Source organism: Xiphias gladius, chromosome 3 (assembly GCF_016859285.1).
Source record: "Xiphias gladius isolate SHS-SW01 ecotype Sanya breed wild chromosome 3, ASM1685928v1, whole genome shotgun sequence".
NCBI lineage: Eukaryota > Metazoa > Chordata > Actinopteri > Istiophoriformes > Xiphiidae > Xiphias > Xiphias gladius.
In genome coordinates, this window is record NC_053402.1 from 17610660 (window position 1) to 17630090 (window position 19431).

General features: G+C 39.0%; 1 protein-coding gene across 7 annotated transcripts in view; it reads right to left on the reverse strand.

Moving 5' to 3' along the window:
* Positions 1–19431, reverse strand: part of mrtfbb (myocardin related transcription factor Bb) — a 75801-nt gene that overhangs the window by 5174 nt on the left and 51196 nt on the right. For 5 of the 7 annotated variants that reach the window (XM_040157884.1, XM_040157890.1, XM_040157912.1 and 2 more), the window contains 8 exons: positions 7887–7952; positions 3755–3810; positions 3566–3641; positions 3176–3337; positions 2419–2597; positions 1810–1959; positions 620–867; positions 82–214 (listed from right to left, as the gene is read on the reverse strand). In XM_040157884.1, the coding sequence (XP_040013818.1) occupies positions 82–214; positions 620–867; positions 1810–1959; positions 2419–2597; positions 3176–3337; positions 3566–3641; positions 3755–3810; positions 7887–7952 (1070 nt within the window). Of the gene's footprint in view, positions 1–81; positions 215–619; positions 868–1809; positions 1960–2418; positions 2598–3175; positions 3338–3565; positions 3642–3754; positions 3811–7886; positions 7953–11359; positions 11599–19431 lie in introns of those variants that run through there. The other 2 variants (XM_040157905.1, XM_040157898.1) reach the window with 2 other exon arrangements.

Here is a 19431-nt window from a genome sequence, read left to right on the forward strand (position 1 = left end):
ATTATCACAGAATATCTCTCCTCCTATACAGCATGCATGAGGTGCATATAGTCAGACTGTGTGCAAGCAGCAGTGTGTCACCTTCATCTCATCCAGATTAGCTGGTAAATGATCTGGCTTGCGGTTCGTCCGAGTGTGGCGGGGCTGTGCAGGGGCAGACACAGCGTTTCCACTCAGAACATTGGAACAGCTGGTTTGTACCTCAGTTGCAGCTCTGTTGTAATAAGATGGAAGAAAAAGGGAGTACAGAATCTGAACTATTATCCATTTTTCACAATTAACAGCTTCCGTGTAGGAAACCTTGGGCAGGAAATGTGAAGTATTTGAGACAAACAGCAGCTGTGGATAAACTGTTGTGGCAGTGAGCTTCATGTTCTCTAAAATCAGGTGTGAGCATTTGATTGAGTTTGTAGAAAATTAAAATAAAAATAAAAACTCAACTCTGGAAGGACGCAACATTTGTACATTAGGGTTGTTTCAGCAAGTTAAGTAATGAACCCATCAATGACCAGCAATGAACTCAACTATGAGCCTATACACGTAAAGGTAGACTGTGGGTGAGCAAATCCTTTCTCTGGCTGTGTAAAAGGCATGTTTGAGTTGCTGAACAAAGACATACTTGACTGTGGCAGGCAGGACGGCCTGGTAGTTGTACTGCTGCTGTTGCTGGCTTAAGATCTGGAGCTGCAGGAACTGCTGCTGCTGCTGCAGGAGGCGGGCATAAGCGGTGTCCATCTGCACTTCACTGAGCTCCTGCTTCTGGTCAGGGGGAATGTACTGATGGTACTTCAACTTTTTCACCCATGGTTTGGGCTCTTTGCTCTTTTTGCTGCGGCTTTTATCGCCAGGTAGCTTGGGCAGGCTTTGCTGCACAACACAAGAAAAGGGGCATGTAAAACCTGAGAGGACCATCTGGAGAATATTTGATCCCCGTGACTGATCACAATCCAGTTTATCAGGGAATACAGTTAGCATTGCCAGTACCAACACTGCAAGACTTGGAACCGATACTGGATTTTTATAGCTTTAAGCGCTGAGGTGAAACATTGTTCTGACACCCGATGAGATCTGCAGGATGAGGAAACGGGTAGTGGAAATGTGACCCTTATTGTTTTACCACCTGCAATTACAGGATACACATGAAAATGGCTTGGCATAAGAGCAGCAGGTTCCAACTATGAAACCAGAAACTCAAGCTGGGTTAAGCAAGCACACAACCTCCAATTTGTCAAATTCATGCCCCTATCGTATTCCAAAGAAGGGAGAGTTCATCTTATGCTCAGAGGATAACTGGATTATGATAAATTCACAAGTTATTACTTCAACCCCGTCTTTTGATTTCTGGCTTAGATTTTACACAGCCAGAATGAGGAAGGCCAGCCTGTTATTTGACCCTAATTGAAGACAAACTGTGGCTGGTACAGATTTAAGACCAAGGATTTATGAAATGACTTTAAACCCTGTTGTTCTTTGAACTGCATTTGACTTGGCTTATTGCAGACTTTCAGTTCACCCCTAAACTGATGTGACTTTCAGAATGACAAAATACAGACTCTGTGTTTTCTAACACTCTATCTATCATCACATTTCCAAAGGAAACAAAAAAAAAACCAAAAAAACAAAACAAAAAAACAGTCAATAAAATAAGAGACACAGAGAGAGCCAAGGACCAGAGGTCAGTTTCACGTCAGCTGGTTATAAACTACATTAACTCATCCTTTAAAAATAAACAAAAAATGCTACTGAAGTTTAAGAAAACTTCGAAATGACTTAGTCCAAACTTGGAGCTGTTTAAAAAACTCAGGTCACCTTCACCAGAACTGGCCCTGGTGTGATACTGGGGACAACAGTGGTGATTGGCTGAGGTGCGGAAGCTTGTGGGTCGCTTGTGGGTTGCTCATTGGTAGGGACACCGTTGACTAAATCTGATGTGGACTGTGAGTTAGGTGATGGGGAGTGCTAAGAAAAGAAGAGACAGAGAAAAATCACATGAGCCGTTCAGTGAGAACAGTGAAGCCGCTACGCCTGTTAATCATCATCCCACGCAGGACAAGAAAAGCCTCAAATGGAACAGTAGTATAACCAAAAACAGGTTGATAAATGCTCAAAAAATAAAAAATGAGCACGATATGTTTCAACAAATTCTGAAAAATACATTATACACAGTTAGTACACTGTGTGCGCATGCAGCAAATAAAGTTAACTTAGGTCTCAAAATATTATTTTTCTCCAAAGTGAAAAATTGTACCAAAGGCATCAGATCACTCTACTGTGTTCAAGTGCAGTGTCCAGCCTCCCTTAACATGAAAAACGTCTTATAATTTTAATACTCTAGATTAGAAAATTTGTCGAGAAGGCTAGATTTTCTGTTGACAGTTTATGTTTTAAAAATTGTAATGGTTGAGGGTATTGGTTCACCTGTATGGGAGAGTTTAATTGAGTGGAGGATGAAGTGGCCTCAGTCCCCCCAGACTCCCGAGAGGCCAAGGTGGAGCTGGGAGTTTCCTGGTTGGAAGGCTGTTCTGGTGATAAGGTATCACTGCTGTCCTCATCAAAGCTGTAAACATCTGGTGTCTTAGAGTAGTTTGCCTTATCACCTATGAGACCAACATCAAACATAGTAACAAAGTACAATTTATCATTTCATTAAAGGATAAATCAGAAGTGAAAAAAAAGAACTTTTGTCAAACTCAATTTTTGAGTCAATTGCTGACAATTCACTGACACAGTGTATATGCACAACATTGTGCATATACTGTATAACTTTTACGACTGCAAAAAAGAAAACTTGAGTTATCAGTGACGACACAGTACAGAGAACAGTGCTTCGAGCTGCAGTCAGCACGCTAACATAGTCACAGTGGCAATGCTAGCATGCTGATGCAAAGCAGGTAAAATATTTAACGTGTAAGCATTCTAACATTACCATACTAGTTGATGGCAGAAAAGCTGCCCATCACTGAGTAATTATATCAAACTCAGAAATTTCTCACAGCAGGCTTTTGACTTCTCAGACGCAGGTGTAATAATATTAATAATGGCTAAAAATCTACCTGATATGCTACAATGCTGACTTGTGTTAACGTTCTGGGTCTCATTGCAAGTGGCGAACACAAACTTTTAATGGCTTGGGTCTTCTTACATTGAGGATATAATAGTAATGATAAGTATCTACCATTGATGACCTCTTCGACAGCAGAGTCCACAGGCAGGATGTTCTTCTCCACCAGCTCCATGGGTCCAGGTCGCTGGGCGATCTTCTCATTGAGATCGTCAGCCAGTCTGGCCCTCTTCAGCTTCATCTGTGTGGCATGTAGGGAGGGCTCAGCCTGCGTCTCTGATTAAGACACAGAGGATCATTGGCTATGATCTGGCCAGCATCAGTCAGCCTCTTGACTGCTTTGTCAGCGTGACTCACAGCAGCTTCTGCCAGACCTCACAAAGGTATTTATCTGGTTGTAACTTTGTAAAACAAAACATTAAATTCAGACGGATGAATAACCACCTTATTCATCTCCGTTATTTAGATGCTATTAACCATTAAGATGCACAGGAGGATGATTACCTTGTAGGATGTGCATACGGACCAGCTCAGATCGCTCAGGTCTGCTGCAGAGTTTGTGCTTTAGGAGGTTCCCAGTCTGTTATTAAAATGAAATTTTTTTTTTTTTAAATATTATAAGGACATAATTTAGATGTAGCTTAACAATACCATGATCAGCTGCAGTGTTGATGACATTAGTTGATGTCTTACCTTGGCTCTCTCCAGGCTGCGAATCTGCTCATGAAAGGCAGCAGGTGTTTTCAGCGCTGTGAGAAGGTGAATAAACGAAATCCATAACTTTTCTCGGTCACCGTATTTCCACACACAAGCAAATGGTTCTTTCTATTTAAAAAAAAAAAATCTGATTTCTCATTCTTACTTTTTTCAACCACCGTTTCCCTTTGTTTTATACCTTTCATTAGCAAAGAACTTGTTGGATAGAGACATCCAATGTACTTAGTCATGATGTCCTTTTGACATTTAGACAGATTTTAAAATAATGGACACAAATAAGCAAATAAGGCCTAATAACTTAGGAAAATTATAAATTGTCCTCTACTACAAAATGAATGACAGTTGATATATACAAAAATATGAGATGATACATGTCTTCTTTTCATCATTTATGTCAAATAATAAATCTAATAAATCTATACAAACCACATATAAGTGATGAGCTTCATTTCAGCATTTTTACCATGCTGTAAGTATTAAATATTGAGACTGTATGTCTGGAATCATTGTCTAAGTTGGTGTTGGCTTTGAAACCTACTACCTGCCTCCCTGGCCCTCTGCCAGCTAAACTTTCCAAAGCTCTGTCCAGTTTTGGGACCTACAATAATATTACATCAATAGTTTTTAATTTGAAATAGGGAGTACCCCAGGGTTCTATTCTTGGCCCTCTGCCTTTCTCTCTTTATATTTCGCCTCTTGACCTAAATAATCACAGACATGGAATTAATTTCCACTGTTATGTTCATGTTACTCAGCTGTAAAAAATCTCCCACTCAGAAAAACTGAAATGCTGGTCATTGGCACAGCCCGACAGACACTAGTTTGATCACCATCAGATGCTGAGACCCTAATTTACACCTTTGTGTCAACCAGACTGGATAATTTTAACGTTTTGTTTTCAGGCCTGCAAAATGCTAGTCCTAAAAGTTTTCAAATAGTTCAGAATGCTCCAGCTTCAATTGTAACTAAATCCAGAAAATTTGACATTACACCAATTTTAGCTGCTCTTCATTGGCTCCCTATCCATGTCAGATCAGACTTTAAAGTATTTTAATGACTTACAAAATCATACATGGGCAGGCCCCTTCATACCTGTCTGATCTCTTATATTCCAACCCGTGCTCTTTGCTCTCAGAATACAGGGCTCCCTTCTGTTCCCAGAGTTGAAAAATAAGTCAGCAGCCTGCAAGGCCTTTTCCTATCGTGCCCCTTTCCTCTGGAACAACCTCCCTGCTGACATCAGGCTGTTTGACTCAGTTGACAGATTTAAATCGAAACTTAAAACTCATCTTTATGCCTTAACTTTTACTTAGTGAATTATTCTTTGTTTACTTCAGGCCTAGTGCCTGTTACTGTTCTCCTGCCGGTGGGTGGGTCTCAGTCTCAGTGAATCCATTAAACCTAGTATTAACAGTATAGTCCATGTGGTCCTGCTGACGAGATTACCATAGAATTTCTGAGAACCACTGCATCTCTCTAATCCTTTCTTTGTTTATTCCCTCAAGCACACAGCATCAAAGCTGTGTGCCCATATCTCTCTCTGTCTCTCTCTTTCTCCCTCCATCCCCCTATATTCTCTTCCCTGTCTCCTCTTTTCACTCAGGCTCTCTGTGTTGGACCATCTGCCGTCCTTTTTCCTTTTCCTGGCTGTCAGTTTCTCATTCCAAATGTTTAGGATCTGGATCTTCGTCCTCCAGGAGTCCCAGCCTCCTACTTGTCTCTCTCTTCCTCTGTGTGTTTGTTTCCTTCTCGTAGACGTGAGAATGATGTGCTTGGTTTTGCATCCCTCATGTTTGTGTGGTCTGTCCTCTTTCCAGGTCTTCATGGTGCAGAGGAGGTCGTGTGGCTAAGGTATCTGTTTGTAGCACCTGGAAGTTGCTCAATGTCCTCCCAGATCATTTTCTTCATTAATGTTACAATCTATAATGTTGTCACACTGATGGTCCATACTTTAAATCTACTTTGTTGCTCTATTCTGTAGACAAAATCTATTGCATGTTTTTCTGTTCTGGAAAAGGTATCCTCTGTTGCTCATCCTGAGGTGTCCATCATTGTTTCCTGTAAAACAGTTTTTTGTGGAGTTTTTCCCTCATCCAATTCGAGGATCTAAGGACAGAGGGTGTCTAACGCTGTACAGACTGTTAAGCCCCTTGAGGCAAATTTGTGATCTGTGATATTGGGCTATAAAAAAATATATCTGACTTGACTGACTTCTCCTGAATATGACAAAAATCCCTTTCCACACTGACTCGACTACAGTGTAATCCCTATTTTCTATCATTGTTTTCATGTGTTTTGTCTTTTTTTCTGCATGAGTGTGACATTAATAATAAACAGAAGCTCATGAGTCCAACAGGATGTGTCAGCTTTACTGATTCAAGCAGAGAGGAGATTGTTCCATGCAGAGAGATACTCTTTGATCTCTCAGAATAAACTCTTGCTGCTTTAGGCGAGGTCTGGCTCACTGACTAGTCACCTTTGCTATGACGAGCACTGTTTGCTTTAAGGACACTTTGGCCGAGGGGGGGGGTTGTGTGTCAGAGAAGCAAAGCAAAACATTCCAGCTCGTCAACTAAATCTCAGCGCATACCTCATGCCATAAGCCTATAAGTGTGGGAGTATCAGAGTGCTTTAGTGGAGAATAGCCTGGGAGGTTTGTGTGCAGGCCACGCCTGACCAGGCCACAGAGGGGGTAAATGACCTCCACTGAAGGCTCAGTCGTTGACTCATTTGGCTGTGTGGAGCCAGAGAGGAGTTGAAAACCTGACTGCAGGAGACCTCTCAAGAGAGGACAAAGAGGAAGAGCTATGTCTTTTTCTCTTTCTACCTTCCCAGCTATCAGCATGAATCTGTCACAGATTCAGCTTGTCTTTTATTAGTGTTCTCTAAAACACAATGCTCACCCAGGGAAAGTAGCACAGGGACTGGGTCTGCTCCACTTTTGTCACATCAAAGGATGAATGTGGATGCTATTAAAGCAGGAGAGAGTCCTTTCTGGTTTGGCACTGGTCTGCTGCTTGGTGGCTTATCTGTGTTAAATCTTTGAGTCATTTTCATCACTCTCTATGTTTACACAAATACAATAATGCAACTTTTACTAGGAGTAGAATAAATCTCACTTTAAAGAATAAAAGAATCGATTTATGTGTAGATAATGTAATCATGCTATTTACAAGATTAAAACAAGTAAAAACAACACTTCCCCAATAAAGCAGTCTGATGTGGAAATAATTACAGGTTTAATCTTTTTCAAGCCCTTGATAAGTGGTTGAAGAAGTACAAATCATTTACTTAAGGAACAGTAGCAATAATACACTATAGGGATTTACCAATATACATAAAGGTACTGCATTCAAACTTAATTTAAGTACAAAGTAAACTCACTTGTTAAACAGAATGACCCCTGTCAAAGTAATATTACTATATTACTGAATGATTTTTAATTGATGTATTAATATGTAAGCTGTAATTTAATATGTAGTTGGTCAAGGTGGAGGATATTTGAATAATTCATACACTGTTGATTAGTGTAATCTCTAACAATGCATCATATTCTATAAACTGATCATATGTTTTGTATGTAATCTGAAAAGTAGTCACTTTAGCTATCATAAATGTAGTACAATACAAGTGCAATATGTCCCTCTGAAATGTAGTGGAGTAGAAAGTGTATAAAGTGGTATAAAATGAAAATACTCAACTAAGGGTAAGTACCTAATAATTGCACTTATCACAGTACTTGAGGATATGTACTTAATACACTTTCAACAAATAAGTAAATAATCACAAATAAAAACCCGTTATCTATAACTGCCTTTTTCCACACTGTTTTAATTGCAGTGCAATTAAAACAGTGTGCTCTCCAAAAGCCATGAAGAAGATTGGTTGAATTTCATCTCTAATGCAAATGAGAGCAACAAAATATTGTAAGTAATACTCTAAGAAAAAGAACGGTAGTTATGAGAAAGAAAGGCAGGTTGGTTTCAGGACACATGGGTTTCTTTCTTTGTGGCTGTCCCAATTTCCATAATGTAGGTGCCAGTCAATTAACCTCAATTTTTCAGAGTGTAAGGTGACACTTTTGTTAATGTGTGATGTGAATACTCACGCGGCATGATGCCTTGCTCCACAAGCTGCTCCCGAGTTCTCCTCTGCTGTAGACAGAGCTGGAGGACTGTGCGAGTGCAGACACACATAGGTCAGGATTGAATTTTTACCACCAGAGCCAACTCCGCTGCGTCAACTAACAACAATCTCTGGCTTTAAAATGCAACCCGCCAGACTTCAAATAAAACAAAGTACTTATTATTTCTCAATCAATATGCTGCCTCAAAGGCCCAACAGTAAAGCCTGCTCACCACCACAGACATCCTATTCACTTCCTGTTTGGTTTTAACTGGGGTTGTTAAAAGTACCGCACATTTTACAACAGTTAGACTCAAATGTGATTGGCCATGAGCCTTCCCAGTGAGAGCCAATATCTCTGTGTGGGATGCAAATGCATTTAGGAATCAAACAAACAGTGCAGAATGCAAACAGATAAGAGAGGGATTAATACTAGAGCAAAACTGGAGATGGTCATGACGCCACAAACAGCCAAGTGAGCTGTGTTTATTTAATAACTGGTCTTTAAAATGTAATCTTGCTTTGAAATGATAAGCAGTGATCAGTCATGTTACTGTGGAACATCAAAGACACGACTGTCTTCCAGCAGAAATTTTTAAGTCATGTATGTAGACCCCACATACAGCACTTGTCCTCAGTGTTTTTCCTATCAATATAAACTGTAGTAAGTCTCAGTTTAAATATTTATAAACAAGTGAGCATGGACATGTTATTTCAGTAGAATAACACAGGTCAGCGCATAAAAAAAACAGTTTGAAAAGAAAGGTGATGTGTGATGGTGACGAGTGAGGCGGCTGTGTGAGGTACATGAGGCCCTTTTCGTCACCACTGTAGTGAAGTGAAGCCGGCTTAGCTAGATCTACTCAGTGGCTCGGGGGAAACAGCTACTCCCACTCACACACAAACATACACTCTCACACACAGACACACACACACACACAACAGACCTGCTCAGCTCTCCTGGGAAAGGCGCTGCGTCTGAACAGGCCTCTGTGACTCACTCTAGCAAAAATAAACTGGGCAGCTGTGAGAACAAGGCCTGGGAACCATGAAATTTGGGGGTAGTTAAAGGGGTGGGATCTCCAGTTGTACACAGAGCTGAGGGGACGTTCATGGGCTTCTACTGGTGGGCAAGGGAACACAGAGTGACAAGAGCTGAGGCAAAGGGTGGGAGGCCGAGTCCATTCTCACAGCAGCCCATCAACTCCGGGGTAGAGAACACAGTGTGCCTGCCCCGCCTGCTGTGTTTCCTATTGCAAACCCAAGCCAGGGGGGTTATGGTCAGCTTGAGACAGATCATACCAGGAGATTGTAAAAAAGTTGCCATTGGTTTGTCTCAATATTTATATCCACTGTGACTTGGAGAGAATGCCACAGGCAAGAAAATTTATGAGTGCATATTACTACATATCAATAACATCTAAAGCTGCCTTCTGGCACCACAAGAGAATGAAAGAGTTTAATTTGAGCATCAATATGGGGGTACACCTCATGCCCAGGATCTTCCTCACTTTTGTCATCTTGTGTTCAACCTGAACCCTGGCTAACCTCTCTGTGATGCAAACCGGCTCCGCTTTCCTGCTCACCAGCAGAGCGTAAACAGAGGTTATGGAGAAACACAGAGAGAGGACTCTGCTGAAATCCTTGTCTACTGATGTAATCTCTAATCTCAGACCCACGTTGTTCTCAGCAAATCATCCCTGGAGGTCTCCCAGCAGTCCTTTTTATTTTATTTTATTTTATTTATTTTTTTTAAGAAAAGGCAAAAATATAAAATACTGTTTGGTGTGGCTACAGATACTCCCTGGCCAGAAAAAGCTGAATTTAGTTTAGAAACAGACTGACACTGGGTTATGTTGACTTTGGTGTTATAAATACCAAAGACTTTAAACAAAATCTAATTTTAAGACAAGATTTGGGCATCTATAACCAGAGACAGACTAAACCATTAATTTACAGATTATATTTGTTTATCAAAAATCTAATTTGTGTGGGCAGCAGCTGACTCAGATATTTTTTCCTTCACTGAAAAGTCTACCTGAATTCAATTTAACTGAGACTTTGTGTTATATTGTAAAAAAAAAAAAAAAAAAAAACAGGAGGCAAAATGATGACCCAGTCATTATTCAAAGGGTCTATTAACATATCAGCTGACTTGAGCTGACAGAAATGTTATTAACATTTCTGTAGACAGTTTGTCTACACAGACCAGTTTAAAAGCAAGTATAAAATATACTGTCACTCATTTTATCCCACAATTCAACAAAGCAGGGAATTTATTAGCAAGGTTTAAGCACTACAAATTAAATGGTTTTAACATAATTGACTTGAGAATGTATGGAAGCTTAGATGTGGCTGTTAAATACAGAATTTAAACTATTTGTAACTGTATATAAATATCAATGTAATACATTGATATAACTCTGAATTTGAGCTTAGTAGTTTTAGTCTGGTCTGGGTTTGTTTAGAAAGAGTTATATTTAGTCACAAATAATAATTTGTTGACATAGAATTTAAACAAAATGTTATACATGCAAATCTTGCGTGATGGACCTGAAATAAAGGAATTTAGATTTCACTTACTTCTTGCATGCTATACATATCCAGTATTATGCACTTTTGTAATTTGAGTGTTGTTGTGCATCTTCTTACAATAGTAAAAAGCGATGTTGTACATTATCACTTTTGTAGGATGCAAAAAAACTGTATCTCAACATGTGCCTTACATAGGTCATGAACTTTGGTGGCTGGCAAATATTGCCATCAGATGTGACTTCACACACGTTACGATGAGTGAACCATAATCTAGTATACAACCTAAATACCAGCGACATTTTTTTTCTAAATCAACAAAAGACAGTTATGTTGTGTTATTATTTATTTGTTATTATCTAAAAAAAAAAAAAAAAAAGTCCACATTCCGCAAGGCCTGGTCTAATTTGCTGCTGATGAATGCACACAATGAAGATTACAAATACTGAAATAATGACAGAATCTCGATAAGCAGCGTATCTGTCGATTGCACTTCATTTGAATCAAGCTCATTGTGTGTTCTTACATTACAGTGGTGAATTAATCCTTATATTCTGAGACAGAAAACCATAACAATGTTTCAACAGAGTGCCCCTATAAACACAGGCAGTATAAACCAAAGCATATTCTCTCCTAAATCTCTCTCTCACAGACACCGACTGTCTTTGTAGTACAAGTTTGATTTATTATCCATCAGAACTCAATAGTCTCTCCTGTAAGAATGATGCTTGTCATGAGTCATTGTGATGAGCCTTACTGTTGCTATTATTTCCTGTTAGTACTGCATCTACGTCATTACAACCCCTTTGCCACTGCATCAGCAAAGACTGACAAGAGTAAAAACCTTGAGTTGACTTAATGCCGATATTCAAATAAAACAATGAAATGCATTCAGATTAGACAAGAAAAAGAAAGCAAAAGCACCTGATTTGAATTTACCCCTGCAGATGGAAGGGGTCTCCACATCAAGGCAGGCCATGGAGGACAGTGGTGGTTTGCTTGGTGGCCAGGTCTGGAGTCCCATGGAGTGATGAGGCCAGTGGAGGACGGGGGAGTCAGGGAGAGAAAAGACCCAGCTCTGAGAGGACGACAGCTGGCTCTGAGAGCTGCACACAGTCCCTCCTCTCTGGCTCCGTGCTGGCCTCAGCGGAGAAAGTGTGTGTGTGCGCGTGTAAGTGTGTGTGATTGCTCAGTCAACGTCAGGAGGAGGGAACACAGTGCTGCTCATGTTAACCCTCGCTAGGTCACTTTGTTCGACTCACAGAGGACTCACCATACTACAACACGGAACCCTAGGGAACTTTTGATTATTTTGTAAATATCTCATAATAATCAATATGTTTTGTTTTGAGGAAATTCCCTCAGCGGGGGACCAAATCATTTAATGGTAACCTATACACAGTCAATTAAAACAAGCTCCTTGGGATTTTGAGTGGGCACATCTCCATGAGAAGCAGCACAAGTTTTTTTTTTTTTTTTAATTTTTGTAGCACTAAATAACAATGACAGGAACAAACACACTGGGTCCTGAGGGACATGAAAGCTTATCTATAAACATTTTTTAATGATAAGTTGTAAATTGGCTTTAATATGCGTAGTCATTATTGTTTTCCATTACAACACCGCTGATTTACAGCAGCCAATGACAATTTCATCTTAGCTCTTGTATTAATTCCCAGCAATTCCAACTTGAATGTGATTATTTCCTCAAAAAATATGATGAGAAAACATCAAACTAAACAGAGAAAGAGAGGTATGTAAAAATTCAAAGAGGGACAAAGAAGAGCAAAAACACAGTGGCTCATCCAAAAGCATGCTGGTCAGATGCCATTCATGACTACAAATGCACTAACAGGAAGTGAGATAAAAGGGAATTACACTAATTGTGGTGAGTTCCGTGTGTCCCAATGGATCCAGGAAGGCTGGTTTGAAAATATGTCAAAGCCAAAGAGCAGGCGTCTTTTTCCCACAAAGGATCTGATGTCAAGGTGAGGCTGCAAAGGCACAGGATGCGCTCAGTTCTCCGGCTGTTCCTGTGATGTGTCTGAACAGGACAATGCATGCTGGGGAGGACTGGACTACTGTGTTCTGGATTAATAATGTTCACTTGTGGGATCAAGAAATATGCAAGTAGAACAGCATGGGACAGGGGAAACATGGAGCTGATAAAGTAAATGGGACTAGTACAGTCAGGCGCAATGTGTTATGACAGCTCACTGCTGAGTTTGAATAATGGTGGACAACATGACCAAAAAAAATATATGAGAGTAGTTGGAGCAGTAGGAATGTGGAAAAACATCTATGCGCATGTCACACCGTCTGTAAATACGCAGAATTCCTTTGAGTTCATATTTCGTACATGTGTCGGCCACAGAAACAAAACAACAGATTTAGATTGCCTTTCACACCTGTTTTACCCCACAATCAAAACCTCTGGCTGCATTAAAGTCTGCTGTGGGCTGAAATTCCCATACCACTCAAGAATAATGCTGTTTCTCATCATTGTAAAAATTTAAAAGTCCTATCTCTTGTCTTAAACCACGAGGAAGGTTGTATTAATTCATGATGTTTTCTATTTACATAAAATATACAGTATATTAAAAAAAAATTTAGAACTGAACATCTTTTTAGCACTGCAACCATCATTGCATTGACTATTAAAAATAGCCATTTTGGCTTGATGATTATCACAATCATTACATTATTATATCCATCTGCTTCCCACTGGCCATTTGTTTTCGCTAGCTTATGAATTTATAATTACTCATTTAGAACGGAGTGAAAACATATGAGTTTGCAGCTGAAGTCACGAAGCAGAATTTGATTATGAAGCAGGTTTATGTTGAAGAAAGATAAAACTTGGTAATTCTACAAATCATATCATTGTCTTAAGGATACCATGCATGTATGAGAAGATAAAATTTGCACACTGTACATACAAACCCAGAGGTGTACACACAAAGTCACATGGACCAACAGGTAACTCATTCAGTGGACACTTTTGGTGTCATCCTGTATAATCAGCACTACATGGACCTACCTGGGGAAATCCCATTCTGGTGACTTATAGCAAGTCAAGCAGCACTTTACTACTTCTAATGTGTATCTTTATCGTCTCTAGTGTCACAAAGAGCTAACAGAGAAATATGTGATATCGTGATATTATGTCAGAAGGTAGTTGCTATGTTTCACTTACTTTTTAACGAGCAACTACCAAGATACACGGAATAGGTCATGAGATGGATTAAATAGTGGTTTAGCTTTTGAACTGCTATTAAAATCACATATCTACTATCATAAAATCCTGTGTTTGGTCTGTTTTGCTTCCACATCCAATACTGTATGAACTGCACAACTGAGGCCCGCCTTTTCAGGTGGTCTTGGTTGTTTACCGCACACCGGAGTTTGATTGTAGGACTTTGGTTTGGTTTTATTCTGTCGTAAAGCAACCTACACAGCACAAACAACACTTTCGCACCAGCCTAAACAAATCAAGCTACAGAGACAAACACATCAGAGTTGCTTTAAACTGCACCAAACAGATAAGGTGTGAAATCATCCTATAAAACAGGGTAAGGCTTTATATTATAGCCAACAGATTACAGCGTAGTTTTTGTACACATGGATTTAAGTCCATACAATATAAAATGCTTACTATACAAAACAACGGAAGGAGAATAAAAAACTCACCATTAAGAGGGACAGAGAACAGGGGCATTTGGCTAAAATAGGCACTTACTAATAATGCTGAGGTACAATAATGTAGTTTTGAGGTTGGGAGATCAGAAAAGAACTAAGCAGTAAGCTGTAACTTGTGTTTTATCACAAGTTGGACTTGGAAAAGTCTCCAAAATATTTTTTTGCAGAAACGAACTGCACAAGTAATTTTCCTATTGGAAAACTTTTTAGTCATGCTTATTCAACTTTATACACAGGCTCCCAACAATGGCTAAGCGCCATAAATCTTTCAAGTAAATACAAGGGAAAAACCAATGCTTCATAGTTATTACATAATTTTCAAAAAATTATGCCACCATATTCAGTTTATTAGTTCCTCAAAGTATCATTACAGTTTTCCGCACATTTTTTGTCTTACTGACAGTTGGATTTATTTCTACGACCCTCCTAGATGCAAAAATTGTCAGGGAGCTTGTAATTAAGCATGAGTGTATACAGTATCTGGTATCTGGAAGTATTCAATTTTGACACCCCACGTATATAAAACAGCACTGTAATTTCTCTTAAAAAGATTTAACATTGTTGTTAATTAATTTAAAAAAAAAAAACAACTATACCACATTCTTAGAAATGATGGGTTCTAGCTAGCTTGGTGATAACCGGGATACTCAGTGATCGATATAATCACATACTTGTGCCTTATGGCAGGACTATGCTTAAAAAAACAAAACAAACAAACAAACAAAAACAAACAAAAAAATTACTCATACATATTTGTAACACTGAATCAAAGGCAAAACATTTCAATGGCGCAATCATGCAAAATAACTTCACATAACATGTAAATACATAACAAAACCATTTTCTCAAGGAAAGACTTTGATTTCAGTAACTACTAAGCTGTGATTATCTGTTGGCTTCAAAAGGCATTTATGATCTAATTCCTAACTTCATTCCATAAACAAATTGCTGAACAGAGATTGTTTTCCCACAGTGGCCTTGCTCTTAAATGGTCAACTTAAATTATGCCTTACCAAACTCTGATGTTTTGGTCACTTATTCTGCCACATGTAGGTCCACTCACTGATTTTGCTGGCCTTGAGGCAGCAGTGGCAGGGGCTTTGGAGACATTTCTTCTGGCTGTGCAGTAAGAGCAAGGCCTTCTTGGACATTGGTGAAACATGACTCCTGAACAGCTGTGATTTTGCTTGGTGAAAAAAATAATTTGTCATTTATACTGGAGCACATATTGTTTGTCTACATATGTTTATATGATGGGGACTTTATTGGAAATAACACATGGATATGAATCACATCGCCTGCTTTATGTAAAAAACCTAGGCATAGTGACCGTGAGAGGTGTAGTTTCAGAAGAAACCAGAAACCCGAGATGAATCTTTTTAAGTACGAACTGCAGATTCCAAAGAGCATTCTCAAATCAACTATTATATCAGTGCATATCAGGCTGTGTTACGTGACTTAAGACAACGACTCTTTTAAATGATGAGAAGTTAAAATCTGCATCAATATCTACAAAGTTTGGTGGTAATTAAGTTGTGAAGTAGAATACAGAAGTAAAAACCTAAAAATGAGGGAAAGGGGCTGCAATGTTGGTGTCCAGTGCAATGTTGTTGGTATTGTAACATGAGCCTTGAACCTTGGCCAGGAATGATGCCAGCAGCTTTCAGTGTGCTCTTCATGTTAGATCCATACTCTCATCCCCAATGCTTCTTTGTTTACAATGATTATGTCAGTTCTAGTGCGAAGCATCAAGGCTGTTATGCTGAAAGACTACTGAATATGATTTTAGGCAGATTTTTTCCACTGAGGTCACTGAAGATATACTGTAGCTTAACTGCAGCGATTTTATTTATTGCTCTACATTATTATGCAACCAAGACCGCAGCATTTCCTCACATGGCAGCCAGTGCTGTTTAGCTTCCTTTTAATTTTTTTCCCCCCACTGTGAAGAGGAAAGCAAAGAAACCAAAAAACACTTTGCTACTACAGATATTCATGCCCAAATGAAGTTTGTGCACCTTTTGAGCCAGATTGTCCAAGTAGACCAAATATAAAAAAAATTTCCATGAGACTCCATCACATTTTATGTGGAGAAAACACTAGCAGTTCTGGCCTGAAGGTTTTTTCAAGCAACATGCTGTTTTTTTTCCACATAAAATGTTAGGGAAACAAGAATGAAGGTGTGCTTGAGTAATTGTTTTAGATTTGAGCTTTACACACACACACACACACACACACACAAACACACACACACACACACACACACATATTATATATATATATATATATATATATATATATATATATATATATATAAATAAAGGTAAAGCTACAAAGCATACAAAGTTCACTAATACTTGCAAGATGAACAGATGCTTTATTGTGATTTTGTTTGACCTGTCCACCCCTTGATTTTACCAAGTAGCTTCTTAATAAGAGCGAATACTTGCTGGTCTTCCCTGATCATCCATTCATCAGGGATTTTGAGCTATTGCCATCTGTTCTTTGCTTCAGGGCATCAGCTAGACAGACTAAAGGAACTAAAGCATCTTTTGTTTCTGTAGCTTGCTGAGCTCTGAAAGCGCTCAGTTACTGACTTTCAGGGCTGAAACTCACCATTATTTTCATTATCGATTGATCTGCTGATTCTTTCTTTGGTCTATCAAATGTAAAAGAGAATAGTGAAAAAATACAAATCACAGCTTCTCAAAGCCCAAGGTGACACATTCAAATATCTTATTTAAACTTCTGATGTTCAGTTTACTATGATACATTGTATGTCAAAGAGAAGTACCAAATCCCCCAAATTGGGAAAATGGAACCTGAAAAATTGTACCTTTTTTTCCCCACTATATTTGCTTGATAAATGACTGAAAAGATTTTTTGGTATTGATTTTGCTTGTTTTAGCTTATGTCTGTGTTGTATTGTGTTGTTACACTGCCCCATTGCATACCTAACACCTGTGATATAGTGAACTTAAAGAAACTGGATGTACAGCACATTCACTCCATCAAAATCTTTTATCGTCTCCCTTTTTATGACCAGTCAGTTAACAAAAAATGTGATGTGCTTTCCTTTTATTTTTTAGTGTATTTAATATTCCAGGCTCAAGTGCTATAATACCTCCTTGACACACTATTTTAGAGCAATATTGACAATGCAGTAATACTCTCCTGTAACTTCACATCCTGTGATTATCATCCAACTATATTTGCTACCTATGTCATGACAGTTGAGTGAAACAGAGGGGATTCTTGCAGGATATTTGCTCCTTTGTGGAGTGAAAGATAAAAAAAAACATGTATGCCACAAAACAAAAGCCCATTAATATATATCAGTCCGCAATATTTCCTGCAGTTGTGATTAACGGTGATGTCAGAGATTGTTAGTTTGTGCTGCTCTGCTGTCATAATGTCCTGGTGAGAAAGTGCACCGCAACCCCATCACTGAGAGCCTGACAATCTCATTAGACTCTTGCCAAAATCCACACTTCTTTTTCCCAGATAAAGTTTCTTTGAACATCAAAGCACTCATTAACATCAAGTCCCATGTGGGGGCTTCAACTTAACACACATACTTAGATTTACTAAATCATGCTCAGCTTATTTTTGCTCACAGTACAGCAAGGTGTCAAGGTCAAACAAAATTTTGTGACAAACACATCGAGTTAAACTTCCATCTCATAGGAAGAACAACACTAAAGGTCAGAAATACTCTCAAAAGACCATAAGCTGATTTCAAACCACCACTTAAAAGCTTTGGGGGTAACCCTGTCCTTTTCTGATGGTGCCTGCTGATGGGCACATTGTAATCAAGTTCAGGTGCACTATGAGCCATCTGTACAGCCCCTTTCAGCTCACATAGGTATTTCCTATGAAACGCAGACTGTGTCAAATTCCTTGTGGATTTTCACTGGGGTGGTTCCCGGAAGAATCCCAGGGAAGGTCTGGATAAGACGCACATTTAAAGTAACTTAGGCGCAGGTATGCACAGCCGAAAGCTCCTTCCATAACACACAGCTCATTCCTGGCTCATTCTGAGCCAGGACGTCAAACTGAATAAGATCGATTTGAGTTTAGCCTGCACATTGTCGTGCATGTGCTGCTACACCACAGACAGATGTTCAGTTTAATCAAACGATGAATCCGTTAATCAAACTACTTCTCAAAGTATCAGGTGTTGGATTGTGGATGACTGATTGCAGGGTTACATAGCACTTACATTTCAAGCCTTAGAGTAGAGTTATTTATCATGGTAGTGAAAGGTCTGGGTGGCTGCCATTGCATTATTTTCAGTAAAGGATCACCTGGACCTAGATTTAGTCGAAGACAACACGGCAAGAATGTGCTTTAACGATGAGATGCAAGTCAAAATGTTCTGTATGCTGGCTGGTGCCTGAACATCAGCTTTTAAATGGATAAGGATATAGAAAGTATATGATTCCAATAATAAATATGAGCATGTTTAATGACGTCAAGGGGATTGCGTGTGTTGAAAGAGGTTGCAGTAAAACTGGATCTTCGTTTTCACAGGGGAGTCTCCACAACAAACCGCTACCATCACATCCCATGAAGGCCTCTGTTGATGGTGGGAAAGCCAGAGGAAACTCCCTGTAGGCCTCCAGTTTTCTTTGAAGCTGTGCTACATGCAGCTGCCATGAGAGGCTAAAAAAGGCAGGCCTGTGGCAGCTTGGGCCACATTAACATCATCACCAAATACAGCTAATTGCACACACTTACCAAAAAGTAAACATACTCACAGTTGGTCGAAGGAAAACTGTAATGACATTCAAGCATTTGCATCAGAACACAAATAACCACACATCATTAGCACAATATTTGCTCTCTTAGATGAACTGCATTAACAAGGGTAATCAAAGACTTACATTCTTTCCCATGTTTTGTAATTGGCAAATAATGATACTCTCAGTTTGACCAACTGTTTCACCAAGATTAATAATCTGTCAAAATTTACAAAAATTAACAGAGAAGCTAAGGTTTGCAAAAACTTGTTTTTCCATGACATCCAAATACCATAGTAACTGACTGGACTGAATTACCATCACTGTGACTAAACCACAATGGTGCAATACATAAAAACAATATAACTGAGTCATGTTACAGCTTTAGATGGATTAATTCATTTCATGATTTGAGGCAGTCTATTGAGAAACATTCCACAAAATTTACTTGTAGCTGAATCTGTATGATTAATCTTTTCGACTCACAAAGACTTAAGTGGCTAAAACATTATAGATTTTATCTTATCTAAATTTTCCTCTAATGAAATTGCAGGA